This window comes from Manacus vitellinus, unplaced genomic scaffold (assembly GCF_001715985.3).
Source record: "Manacus vitellinus isolate BGI_N305 unplaced genomic scaffold, ASM171598v3 scaffold_0_pilon, whole genome shotgun sequence".
Classification (NCBI taxonomy): domain Eukaryota; kingdom Metazoa; phylum Chordata; class Aves; order Passeriformes; family Pipridae; genus Manacus; species Manacus vitellinus.
Window position 1 is genome coordinate 7,473,397 of NW_021938789.1, and position 14,796 is coordinate 7,488,192.

Genomic DNA, 14,796 nt, shown 5'->3' on the forward strand with positions numbered 1-14,796 from the left:
GTACTTGGGTCAGCAAATAGTGCTCACTGCAACTTGCAAGAATTGTAACAGCATGTCTGAGCAATGGTCCAGACAAAGTGTTGGCTTATGTCCATAAATTATCTGTACATTTCAAAACAAGGTGAAAGTAGGATCTAATGTCCAATTATAGGCAACTAAGCTCCTTAGAGAAATTTCTCACATTTTATTAGCTGTAGCTTTTCTTGTATTTATTTCTGGTGTCTAAGTTAAATATGACAATTACCATCAATTTAAATATCTACTCCAAAAAAATTTAATTAATTCTAATTTGTGCCAATGAATTAGGGTTTTACATTGTTTTGGTTCTGCATTTCTGAATTTTTCTATTACTTTAAAATTAATTTTTTAATTGCTCATTGAATAAGTCCTGTGTCATGTACTGTAAAAAAAATGTCATCCTTCTGTCTTGCATCCTGTTTTCCTCAGCTATGTTTCTTCTTAACTTTTTTTGACATTCATATTCCATTAGAAAACTTAAAATAATTATAATCTGCCTCCTCCTAAGTCTCTTTTTACAGAGGGGGACAAGACTTGTAATACTTGTGTTGTCCATTCCTATCCCTTTGGTCCTTTGTTTTCTTTGATTACTGTTGCAAAGTGAGCAGTGCTTTTATCATTAGTTCAGTCATAGCTCAGATGCCTACCTATGTATTTTATATGAATTAAATCAACAGGAGCAACGTCTAAGTCACTTGGATGATTTCTCAGACACAGATTTCCTCTGTCAGCAGCTGCTCAGTCAAAAACTCAAGAGTTTCTTCCACCTTCCTTGTGGTTGCGTCATTTATGTCCCTTCCAAAATCTACAAAAAAGTTTAACAGTTGCAGCTGCATCTGTCTGCAAGAGGGCCACAGGTTGCACAGTGTCATCCTTTTATCCTGCTGAGAAGTGACTTTCTCCTTTCTGCCGCTTGATACTGTTTTACTTCTCAGTTGATGAACAAGTTGTTTCTAAAGATGTGCTGGCAGGAGAGGCCAAGTGCAGCCACAGGGGGGAGGTGGGGATAGAGGAGGGATAAAAAGGGAGTGGGTGGCAATGAAACCTCCCCACTGAAAGGCTGAGAGACTGGTGTACAAAATACATCACTAGATACTAGAAGAGTATATTTGGCTTGGCCCAGACTGAGCATTCTGCTAATACATCCTGCTTCTCAAGGGTCTTCAATAAAAATTATTCTCTAATTGAGTGAAAAGAGTTTTGATGTTTTCCTTTGATGCCTCAAAATAAATTTAAGTAAATGAGCAGAGTAGTCTCTACCTAACAGTTTAGAAAGGTGCAGGATGAAAAATCTAAGGCCGGCCAAAAGGAGACAGCCTTGCTAGACAACTTTTCCAAACCTAAGATCGTGCAAATTTTAGCTAAGTTTGTTTATGGAAGCGTCTGAGTCCCAGTGTGTCAGACCTGTTCAACTCAGAACTTGACATAATTTCCAAATGGTCCAGTTTCTTTTATGTCTAAGAATTAAAGCCGCTGAATTTTTTCCATGGGATAACATAAAAGTATCTCTATATATACACATATCCATATACATAGTCTGTAGAGTTTAATCCAAAGATATAAAATTATACGAAATTTGGATTTAAGTAATTAATTCTTGAATGCATATTTGAAAATGTCAGCCTGCAGAGAAAATTGTATTTATCACTTTTTTAATCTTTGGCATGCTTGCTTTTCCTAAGTAGCTATTGCTTTCTGGTTTTCAAATGTGAATTGTAAAAATTTTTATATAATTGGGTGGAACAAGTCAGAAAAAAAAAAGTGGAACAAATGTAGAGGTGAGCATTGCATTTAGCTTGACTGATTTTTTGTCCTGAGAGAAACAAGAGAAAATGAAACTAAAATCAATGTCTCTGCATGGCAGCTTACATAGCAACAGGCAAATTATCTCCTACCTCTACAAGGTCATGCTCTTAATGGATTGTGTTTCAGGGGTCTGACAGAGTTATATTTTGCTTTTTACCTTTTGTAAATCATCTTAAGACAGCCAGCTACTCCAGGGGTCTCACTCTTGGCACTCTTCTTTGGTGTATGAACCAGACTACCAGTGTTCTCACTTAGATAAAAAAACCCCAACAAATCTTCAACCAACCAACCACCCACTCCCAAATTCAGAAGAAAAGCATCAGATTAGTGCTTTTACAGCATCTGAATAATAATATTGTTTCCCAGATTGAGGAAATAAGCCATTAGTTTACTACTAAAGAAGATAAAAATGTGCTGGTTTTCCCAACTCCTGTGAGTATACCATGTCTTTCTTGGGTACATTAGTGCAGTTGAAACCACTGGAGAAGATTTCTATGAACTTCACTAATCACTGCATGTGTGTCTCCTGAAAGCTTTTCTTCAGTACTTTTGTTTTGTTTTAACTCAAAATCCTAGGTTTAAAAGAATTTAACAGTAGTGAAGCTTTAGAGGGAACATGTTAAGAAAGAGCTCGACCATCCACTGCCTGTGTTTATCTTAGCTCATGGAAAAAGCAAGGTTAATGCAGCTTAGCCTGCAAGGAAGAGGGCTGTAGTGACTCAGGTTATGCATGATTGCTTACTGAGCTGTGATAACTTGATTAGGAGTCCAAGTACCAAGTGTTTGCCTGGAAATTCACCTTTTCACAGGGCTCACTTTCAAATAAAACCACTTGCAGAGACGATTAAGTATGGACTCAAGCTTGAATGTTTTAACAGCATGAATATTTGTATTAACAAACCTGCTTTGGTCTGGGTCTTTGTGTTTTAGATTTTTAGTTTGTATCTGAACTCTGTTTACTGGAGGTAACCTGAAATGAAAAGTCCATATATGTTTCCTAAGAATGCTTTACTTGGATTTGTTCTTCCTACTGTGTGAGGTGATGGCAGATCCAGTAGTTTATATGGTGATGTCTTTAAGGAAAAGCACATAAAAATAGTCAAATGAAAGAAAGCAAATTTCCACGAGTTGGATTTAGTGTGGGGTTTTTTTTTACTTTTTTTTTCATTTTACTCAGAAGATGAAAATTATCCCATATGGATTTTTACTCACATCTTCCCCCACTAGAAAGCAGATCCTTGTGGAATGAAAATTGGCTTAAAAAACTGAAGTATGAAATTCAACTTTCTATACATATTTCAGATTTCAGATTTTGCATATCCATGTAGCAGAAATAGTAATTTGACTGGATTTCTCATCAGAAAGTAGACCTTTAGCAACTCAAACTTACACATTGCAAAAGATAGTTTTCTACAAAAAAGCTTCACCAGATTCAACAATTCTTATAAACAACTATTACTACCACTAACCAGTTTTAATTGTTTTCCTCACACTGATGTTTAAAGCTGAGGATAATATGCCAAAGAATGAAGTGTGGAATCTGATTTGAGAAGCAAAATGTAAATAATGCTTAAAAAAATATACAGATTCAGGGATGATTTTCTTCCCATTAACTCCCAACCACCCAATTGTAGATTCCACAATGACTTGGGTCATCCAGACCCAAGGAAGGAACAGACTTGTGCTGGGACACACAAAATCCCAGGGAATCAAAGCGTGCAGCTGTAGAGGTTCAGATTTACCCAGAACAAAATCTACATAATTTTACTTTAATTCCAAAGGTTTATTTTGTGATCACTGTGCACAGACATAGTTGATCACACACACTTGTGGTACTCATACAAACACCACACTGCAGTACCTCATCCCAATGTCACAGACAGGAGAAGAGAACGTGGCACCACACACCACTCGCTGGCAAACACACAGGCTATAGACAATTTGATACATTCAACAAGAAAAACCAAATGATAAATTGCTGATATTTTCCATTTTATCCTCTCATTGCTGGAGAAACTATAGCAACACAACAATGGAAAAAAACTTTATGGAACAACTTGAAGAACAACACGAAACTCTCATTAGGGTCAGAGATGAGAAAGTTATTGCAGTACTGGCACATCTGAAACTTCCACAACGCAAGGCAGAGGACACTGCAGCCACCTTCCCTGGCCAGTGAGCAAAGCACCAGCTCGGTGCTTTACCTTGTACCACAGGTGGCAACAAACCACTGGGGAGATGTGGAACCATCATCCCATGGCTCCTTCAGTCTGTAGCAGCTTTCTTTGCAGCCACACAGGAAGCGTGTGCCCATCTCAGGTAGGGCAAGAGGTGGGCAAATGGGATGGCAGAAGAGAAAAACATGACCCCTTGTTGTTAATGTTGTACCAGCCCCTTGAGGTGTATAACAGGAAATTCTGTTGAGCCATCTCTACCCACACATTCAGACCTAGGCTCCAAATGCAACTGTAAGCAACTGTAAGATGATTTTATTTTGTTGCAGAAGCCCCATAAAACTACCATATCAGGTCATCATGATATTTAATTGAAGTTATCCATTTTTAAAAATGTCTATAATGAACATTAATGAACAGCACTAAGTGCTAAATTCTTCTAATTCTAATAATAATGGTTTCCAATCTTGCCACCTTGACTCAAACCAGATTACATCATACCATGTTAGTAGCCCTAAATGCAATGTAATTGTCAATCTGAATGAGAAGGTCTGAATTTGCCAGTCTCACCCTGCAGGCAGAAAAGGAAGAATTTCTTCCTAAAACTGTCTGGAGGGGTGGCATTCACACTCATTTTTTACATAGCCATTCACTTAACAAGACTGATGTAACTCATGGAATAGGGAACTAAAGGCACTGAAAGATAATATTTTCATTTGCTATATATAAAATTTTGTAAGTGCTTATTAAACAGACATTTTTCTTCAGTTTTCTCCACAATTAGCTTCTATCTATGATTATCAGTTGGTATAATCCTGATTCACTCTCTCTCTTAATAGTAGCACCAAACTCATAAATTTTATTTTTTCATTCTTAATTCTCTTTCTCATATATATTTTCATTTTCTTACTGCTGTACCCCTATCCCCCCCCCAAAAAAAGCATAAATTCTGGCATAAAGGCTTACATCAATTTTTTTTTCTATTACCTAGTAGTAAAATTGCCCTATTAGGTCAGCTTACAATGTGTGCAGTAAATGTGCCACATACAAATAAATCACAGTATAAAACTATATACATAATTTAGTAGTAACAGCTAAACATTAGGATCTCTGATTTTAATTTACAGTGTAATTTAAAGTGTAGAACAAAACAAAAACCAGCTTATCACTTGGGGAAATATGAAAAAAACCCCAGATATTGGAAAACAATTCTCCATCTTGTGTGTGTATAAATATAAATATATAAATATAAATCATGGAATAACAGAATGGCCTGGGTTGGAAGGCACCTTACAGATCATCTAGTTCCAACCCCCACCATTGGCAATGACACCTTCCACCAGATCAGGTTGCTCAAAGCCCAGTTCAATCTGGCCTTGAACACTTCCAGGGGTGGGGCATCCACAATGTCTCTGGTCAACCTGTGGCAGTGCCTCACCGCCCTCACAGTGAAGAATTTCTTCCTAGTACCCAATCTCTATCTACCCTCTTTCACTTCAAAGCCACTAATATTAACCCATTAATTATTAAAATATATCTATACTTGGAATATATATATATTCATATATGTATACATATGAATACATATGCAAGTGTTCTTATAAAAAACGCTCCAAATGTATGGGTTTCTGGATTAGTAAATACAACTTGTGGAAGCAGTTGGCTCTGCCTACATGCTGCACTTTCTTCTTGTGTCTTACTCCTACCTGAGAGTAGCTCTAAGACTTACTGATTTTCATGTAAAACAGCTATTTAATTTAAAAGTGCTCATTACCCCTCAGCATCCAGGTACCTAGAAGGATCAAGAAAAACTATTATCAAAATTTCAAACTGCAAAGATGATGTTCATTTAAAAAAAAGTCCCATGAATGGTTCACCTAACCACCGAGAGCCTGCTGAGTTTTCCTGTCATGAAATTAAGAAGTTTTACAAAGCACTAAACAGCTTAGAAACTTATTAATGTGAACTAGGCCTGGAGCTTCGGAATTTAATGCCCAAATAAAAATTAGTGTTTAAGTAAGAAATAGGCACTGAAATTCCTTTGGAGAGATCTGAGTGTTAAGAACTAACAGGTCTCAGAGAAATTTTGTCTCCTAAGACTTACTTTAAAAGGAATTTGAAAAGAAAAGCAAAAAACAAAACAAACCAAAAAAACACACCCCCCTCCCAGCCCCCTCAAAAAATCAGAAAACCCCAACCCTTGGAACACTACATGTTTGATTTTTTGTTTTAATACTATGCCCTACACATACCACCAGAGTTTTCTCACTTCATCATGAGGTTTAGTTTTTTCTTTTCATAGTAAAGCTTCTGAGTCTATTCTTAAAAAATAAAATTATTTAAGTATATATCTTCAGAGAAATGCAGTGCCAACAAACCCAGAAACTCTTACTATTACTAGTCAACCAGGATTTGCAAGAGAGACAAGGAAACTCATCTGGACCCAGAGCTGCCTGTTTGTGGTAAGGTGGGACATGTTCAGAAAATACAACTGAAGGTGAAAATAGCTGGAAAAGGAACGGGAGGTCAGGGAAGTGTCATGAGTCTTCTTTCAGTTCCTCAGTTCTCACGTGCAACCTGAATGATATCTTGGGAAACGTGGAGAAATATATGCTGGTGACATTTCAGGTTTGCTTGCATTGATCCTTAGCAGACCCCCACTGGGATCTCTTCCCTTTTTCCTGCTACCTCCTCCTCTTCCTGGCTACAGCACACACACTTCCCTGTGAGCACAGGGGGATGCTCAGCCAGCTGCTGCTCACAACCCTGGCTCCCCACTGCCACTTCACTTCTACAAGTCCATATTCCCCATCCCACTCACCACAGCACCAATTTCACAGGTGCCGAGAAAACCTTGTCTCTTATTTCTTTAATCAGTTGCTGCTACTCCATGCACTTAGTGCCATGGTCTAGTTGGATCAAGGGTTGGACTTGATGATCTCAGAGGTCTTTTCCAAGCCAGTTGATTCCATACTCCTGCCTCTCATTGCCTCAACCATCACCCCAGCTGCTAATGAATTTACCCATATTCACTTTAACCATATTCGAGGGGGAATCAGTTCATGATGCCACATAAAAAATACAGGTTGTACACCGCTATAAATGAAAAGAGCATGTTTGCCCTCATCCCCTGAGAGAGTATCCTGATTTTACACAATCTCTTTTTTGGTTTCCCCATTGTCCACTGAAGATGTGAAGTCAGATTCTTGTTCTGCACTCGATTTCCTCTCCCCTGCGTAGTGGTTCATTTCTTGCATTTCTAAAGTTACTTTATTCCTTTTGGCAAATGCCTGGCTGATCTCATGAAATGTCTTATTTTTTGTTTCAGGCAGGACAAAAAACAGGTAGGTCGCTCCCGCAAAGCAGATGGCAGCAAACACTAGGAAGCAGTAGGTCTGTAAACCAGCCTGTGAATAGAAAACAAAGGAGATAGTCATGACAAAAGGGAAAAAAATCCAGAAGAAAGGAAACATCAGGAATGATTTGAAAGAAAAAATGGGGTGTATGGAGCAATTTTTAACCAAGCACGGTACATGCTGGCACTCGTTGCAAGTCAGAGTGCTGAGAAGTTCATAAAAATGCATGAATTGTTGGTTCTTCCAACACTGCCTGTGGCCTGTCGACAGAAAAGCAGGTTCCTGGCAAAGGCGTGTGGAGCTGCATTCTGGGCGATGCCGGGAGACACCAGACTGAGCTCAGGCACTGCAGGCACGGGGTGGCAGCAGGGCTCCTGAAATGTGCTCAACAGAGGCTGGAACTGCTGTGGCATTTGTGGAATTGAGGCAGATGTTTCACTGGGTTGTTCTGCACACCGCCTCACAATTCCTGGGTACCAAAACTGCTGCATGCTTCTGCAATATTGGGCATCTGTACACAACCCATCGAAAACCTGCCATTGCCAGGGGCACCTTCATCACTGTAGTTACAGGCTTTGAGATTTGCAAAATGAACAAGATAAAAAACCCAAATGGTAGACATTTGTATCACTCATAAGGTTATGGGAGCTTACAGCAGGAAAAAAGAAATCCCTAAAATGTGTTTACTTTCATGCTAGAAAGTGTAAGAATTAAGTGAAAACAACGTACAGACCGTATTTTAATGTTTTGGATTTTACTTCACTGCAAAAATAAAGAGAGAAGGCACAAAGAAATTAATTTATAAATAGATTATAAAGGCTCCAACCAGCTAATATGAGTTGTACTTCACTGAAACGTAAATATTTCTTGCCCGGTGATTATTAAATCATTTCAATAGCTTTCAGTTACCTTTCAACAGTACAGTTGTGAAAAAAACATTTGATAATTACAATATTCAACAAAGCTGTGCTTTGTTGAACTGCCAGCCTTTGAGGAAACCTCCCTTCCTCCTCTATAGATTTACACTCCGTTTTTGTCCTGAAACCAAAAATCCATTTGACTTTTAATAACAAGCCTGAATGAAACCAAAAAGGGTATCTCCAGCTCCAAAAATAAGGTGACCTTTCTGTGGTGCCTTGTGTGAACAGTAAACCCAAGGAGACCTGGATTCCTTGCACATCACCTCAGGTGTTGCAAGGCTGAGGTTACCCCAGGGAAAATCAGTCAGGACAGAGGAAACAGATGTGGCTTCCTAAACATACGTGTTTATAGATGCCATTAGAGGTATGTAACAGAAACAATTAAGGCAGAACTAGACAGTGATGCAATCCTGATTTTGCACATTTGTGTAACACACTCCCATCATTGTTGGTTACACCAGTCCTACACTGCAGGCTGGTTTAGCTCCCTGCTTTGGGTGCTCATGGTGTTTGCAATTCCCAGCATTACTTTTATGTTTCACTTGCTCAGTATACATTATACATGGTGTGCTAGAAGAACATCAATTCCTGTGTGAAACAAGAAACTAAAAATGTAAAAGACCTTTCCTGCAGCTGCTTTTTAATACCATGGCTGATTGCCAGCCTGCCTAGTTAAAGTGTTTTCTGTTTCTGTGGATAATTCACTACCTAGGTCAGCCTTTTAAATCCTGCCTGTAATAAGGAAAGCTGGAAAGTGCATGCTCTGATATTGTCTATGGACTCCTGAGATCATCAAAGCTTTTTCGTTAAATTCTAGAAGCATGAAGTTCTGAGCAACCTGACAATCACAAGACAAACAGCATGAGTGATGTGGGGGGAAAATATTCTGGCATGGGAACAGATAGAACTTTCAAGCTTATACAGAGGCAGAAGCAAATGGATATAGTAGAGAGGAAAAAATGATTTCGCAGTGCCTCATAAATCATCCTGTTATGCTAAGAATTCAAATTTTACATCTGGATTTTCTGCATCTATAATTGTAGTTCAGCTGGATGGTAGAGTTTCAATCCAGAATCATGTTTTTCACTTTTTAAAATTTTACTGAATTATTCTCCATTATGACAACGAACAATTAATGCCTCGAACAAATAAGCCTGGTAAACAAATGCAATAAGTTATCTGCATCTCTTGGTGGTGCAGCCACAACTTCGTTCCACCTTTTTTATCCCTCTTTATTTCTTTGCCGTCCAAGATCTAAATAAATTAGTGTTTATTATCTTTTTTGATTCACGTCTCTGTAAACCTTTTCTAATTGAACTGAACAGTCTCACGAGTGTGTGATTTATTTGCAATTATTTTACATTTATTGGTAATAAATATATTCTCCTTAATTTCTGCAATCCCTTAAGAAGTAGTCCTCAAGAACCTCAAGAACCTCTAAATGAATTTCCACAGAGAATAAGATAAAAATTAAATTTTGTTTTAAATCCTACAAGTGGAGATTATAGGATTTATACAAGACTGTGCACTTGTGCCAGCAGGATTTGCCCAACGAAGCCATAATTCCCAGATAGCAGCACTGCAGGGTGTTGCACACAAAGCCCTTTTCTCACTGGCCAGTCTTCAATCACAGTATTTCCTTAAAGCTGGTTATTATTTTACACTCACAGGGAAGGAAACCACTTGTATTCATAAAACTTTCGTAACTCATTCAGAGTTCAACTCGTATCACCCAAACCTGCATTTGGCACAGAAGAACATCTCACATTAATTAAATTACTCGTTATAAGCACAAAACCTTCTACCTGCACCGCACACTGATAAAGGATGTAGGACAGAAGTACAGGATAAAGTGGAAGGAAAATGTTAAATCACAAATCCCAACTCAGTAAAAGCCCTTAGTGGGACGTGAGTGGGATACAGTTCAGCCTAGATGTTTAATTCATTTTTATCTATTTCTGATATATTTTGAATTGCCTGGTGGTGGAGGAAAGATCTGAGGGGTTGGAACAAGCAGTAGATTGGCCAAAGCATATTGGATGTGCCCATCAGGGGGTTCAGAAGGTAAGATAATGTGATGGAAAAACATTAAATGCTGAGTTATTGAACAATGGCTACTACAGAACAGGTACTCATACACAGATCTGACAGAAAAATGGATCTGTCTTTGTTCCATGAAATGACTATACTTTCTCTTATTTATGTTATATTAGATATTATTCATATTATGCCCAAGAAACCTGTATCCCTCTTTTATTCTTTGACATCTGTAACCTCCATAGTCTCCTAACTAATCCATAGTCTCTCTTCGTTATTTTACTCCTTCCGACTGTGTAGAGATGAGACTCTCCTGCTGCTACTCTGGAACTAAAACCCCAGAGTTTTACTGATCTTGAGCTGGGGTGGGAGTAAAAAAACTGAGTAAGAACTTCAACTAAAGTCTTCCGTGACTAAGTCCAGATATGCTGCAACTCTGTGTGTTTGGGCCAACAGATGTGGTCTCAAGATTCTTTTCTGACACGTGCACTGTCAATGATATAAGAATAATGACAACGTGTATGATAAAATTTAAAAGGTAAATATTGTTTCTACGCTCTGTGACATTTCACTAACTACATGGGGTTGAAGCCTCAGCGTTCAAAAACTTGAATACTTGTATCCACCAGAAGAGTAACTTGACTCCTTAACAAAATATACCACACCCAAGGGTTAAAAGCAGAAGGGAATGGAAGGAGAAGAAGCAAAGACAAGCCAATTCTGAATGGAAGTTGTAACTAAACACACAACGAATACAAGGGAAGTATGCGGTTTCTGCTACTTCTGTTTTCTCATGTAAGGACTGGTTACTTCCTCACACTCAGTTCCCAGCAGGAGCAGCATCAACCCTGCCCACGTGAGAAGCACTGAGCCAGCCCCATCCATGCCCCCCTGCCACATCCATTCGGGTAAGTCTCTTCAGACAACCTGTTCTGTTCAAGTTCAGAACACGCTGCCACCTTCACAAAGCTGCTTCTCCTCCCCCAACACCAGAAAGGCTTGCCAGAGCTAGGAACATATTTTCTTAGCAAGACCTGAAGGCATGATTTTACATGCACCATGAGAAACCCCAGGGTCAGAAGGAAGACAGAATAAAGTGCGATGACACTCTGTGCTTTGCAGCCATTTTCACCTAACATTTCCTTAAGCATGACCTCCTGCAGGAACATCCAAGGTTCAAAGGTGCCTGAAGTTTCAGGTGGTTTCCTAAGTAACAACAGCTCAGTCTCTTGATAGATAACCATTCAGAGCCAAGGTCAGATACACAGGTGAAGATTGTTGAAAGGCCAGGCTTCCGATGGGTTACTGAAGGTCACCTGCCCTCCCAGGTGCATAGGGGAAGGCAAGAGAACAGCAGACACTTATTGATGCAGTCTCCTGAGGGAAGCACCTACTTACTCAGCAGGCTAATAAAACCTCTTCAAAACAGGATTTACATTGGATTTTTCAAGGCTGATAAGGGCTGTTGTTATACAGGATATTTAATAGTTAAGCATAAACTTTTAAATGCTTCACTTTCTATTTGCATACCAGCTTTCTAAGGAGACCATTTAAAACACAGCATTTCTGCAAATGTCCAGCCAGCTGAACCCTGAACTACTCACTTTTATTTTCTCTTCTATCTTCTCTTTTCTGCAGCTTATCAAGGCTTTGCATTTGTCAAAAAAAAAAAAAGAAAAAAAAAGAAAAAAAGAAAAAGGAAAACCAAGAAGTGATTTACCTAAGACACACATACTATTACCACAAAAAAGCATCAAAGGTGAAGGAGTTGGGCAACCCCCTCAAATCAGACTGCAGACATGGCAAGCAATCAGGCCTGACTTTGAGGAGGATTAGATACAGCTGCATAAGGAAGGTATATGATTAAGTAGGTGCAGCTCTGCCACATTTTCACAAGGAAAAGGTTAACAAACATATTCCCAGCTTGTGTGGGGCTGCTACGCACATTAGGCAGAATGTACAGGCATTTCCTCCACCTTCCTTTAAATAAAATGGTAAAGAATACTTGATTTTTGCTATTGTGAACTGACTTTAAGTGCCCAGAATGAACAAGTAAAAGAGTTCACTTTTTTCAAGCTAAAAAGTAAACTAAAACAAATAAAAACCCTAACATTGAAATGATCAGATTTCTGATTTTGATTTCAAGAACCCAACACTTTGCCACTTTTAAAGTCATCTAGCTGAGAACAGTCTTCCTGCTAATAGCTTACATGCTGTGAACACCATAGTCTGGAAAAATCTAAAAGTAGTTGAGAGGAACATCATGACGTGCTATTTAATGATGGCTGCTTACAGACTTAACACTTTCTGTAGCAAAGGTTAAATTCTAAGCAGGACTGTGATACTGGAAACAGCAAAATAGATATTCTAGGGTAGATATAGCAAAATTAATGAGCAAATCAACAAATTCTGAATCAATTTAACAAACTTAACACATTAATATTTTTAAAACAGAACTTCTGGCAAATGCCAGATGTGATCCTAAATTCTCAGCTTGCAATGTCACAGCCCCTTGGCACTGGCAATGGGTGTTTGCATTTGGAAGTTGCCATGAAGATTAGAATCATGAGATGGGGGTCAAACAGGATATTGAAGTGTTGAGGTCAAATGATAATGGTTAGATGTCTTACAAAAATGATCAGCAGCAAAACTGTTATTCATGTAGGCATTCGACTTTGCTTTGAATTGATATAATCCAGTGAAACAAATGGATGAGAGAGTATGTGTCCTTTACCTCTTGTCCTTCTTCAGTTCCAGACACAATTTAAGGTTCTGCTGAAAGTGCAGGACAATGAAGGACAGAGCACTAAAGTATAATGTATGAAACATATTTTCTAAGTAAAAAATAGATACATTTTTAGACATGAACTGCAATTTCAATCATGACCCTCACACATTCACTATCTCCTTATAAAAAAGTTAACAGATCCTTATATTTTATACCTGAAGTGGGTTGCTTCTAATTAAGAGCATTTTTTTCCTCACATCTAATCTTCTGATAGCCTACATTTCATTTTCTCATCTTTGAGGGGAACTTTAGCCATTTACCTTAATATGGGGGCACTGTAGTTAATTTAAACATCTGATGTATTTGAAAAAGTTTAAAATAGCTTGGCTGAGGGAATCTATGCATAGGCTTCTGTGAACACGCTTGTTATTCAAATTCTTATACTGCATAATAGAAAAAGTCAAGGGATATTATTATAAAGTAAAGAAATAATAAGGAAAACCAAAAGACAATCTTGCTGAGTAAATGACACTCGAGGCATGAGAAGGAAAATATCAAGTGTAAAAATAAGGAAGAAATAGAGCAGAAGTACAGGAGAGCCTCCTGAAACAAGTATAATGACTAAAAATCTAATGGAACAACCTGGAATATAAGATAAGAATACATCAGCATGTAATGAAAATAACATGTGAAATTATTTAATTATTACTGTTTAGTAAATCTTTGTATTTACACAATACATTACAAAAAGTGAACAGAACCTCTTTCTAGATATCGTGTAATTTATGGTCCCGCTACACCATTGGATTACAGAAATCTGTCCCTCCAAACTTACCATTAATGAAGAGTGCTAGTTTAACACAAGTCTATTCTGCTGCACCAGAGGTTTTCCAGACTTTTAGATTACACTTTTCTGCTGATGTCCCCTCTGCCTGCTTCAGCTCATTGCACCTATATACATACATTCTAATTTCTGATTTATCAAGTGTCCCTGGTCAAACCTCAGCACCTCAAATAGGTAGTTATGAGGGCTGGAAAAGTAGCTACATTTATTTTTTTTAATTTTTTTTTTTTTGATTTGTCAAAAATTTATTTGTATACTAGCTTTTCAATATTGTCTGCACATTTTAATGTATGACTCAAGGCACAGTTTTATTATATTTATCTACAGATGGTTGAAGGGCAAAAATCTAGACATTCAAATTAGTTAATTGGTGACATTTGGAGAAGTAACTACTGGTTGATTTTTTTAGTAACTCTAAAGTTAACAGATTTGTTTCTCAAACATTTTTGATAATTTTGTGGAAGGACACCAATGATCAAAAAAAATGGCTACTGTTTCTCAAGCAATCACGTTAGTATTTAAATACTTAGACAGGATTAGGCATTCATTCTGTGAATGAATTTTAAAGGGTTTTTTTCCTGGTTTAGGTTTATAAAATGAGCTAAGAAGAGGATATTGTCTTCCTGTAAAGAAGAGGATATTACCTTTCCGTAAAGAAACAGGTGACTCATAAAATGAATTTTGAGAATAAGGTTGACTGAAATAGAAAAAGGGGAAAGCTCAGGAAAGAGAAGACGTTCTAGTTTGATCTTGTGAAAAAGCTTTAAAATCAAAGTCTGAGTAACACTGCTTTCATCTCGAGGTGCAAACTCTAAACTTTTTCTCTTTTTTATGTTCTAAAGACCAAAAAAACAAAAAAAACCCCTTCAAGCCAGAAATATAATTTACCTTCATTAAAAATAAACTGGTTAAT

The 14,796-nt window shown here is 37.8% G+C and overlaps 1 protein-coding gene across 1 annotated transcript in view; it reads right to left on the reverse strand.

The window, feature by feature from the left end:
- Positions 1–6,681: 6,681 nt before the first annotated feature.
- Positions 6,682–14,796, reverse strand: part of SLC2A9 (solute carrier family 2 member 9) — a 71,578-nt gene continuing 63,463 nt past the window's right edge. The window contains exon 12 of the mRNA XM_029962059.1: positions 6,682–7,405. Coding sequence (XP_029817919.1) covers positions 7,148–7,405 — 258 coding nt within the window. The 3' untranslated portion in view covers positions 6,682–7,147. The remainder of the gene's footprint in view (positions 7,406–14,796) is intronic.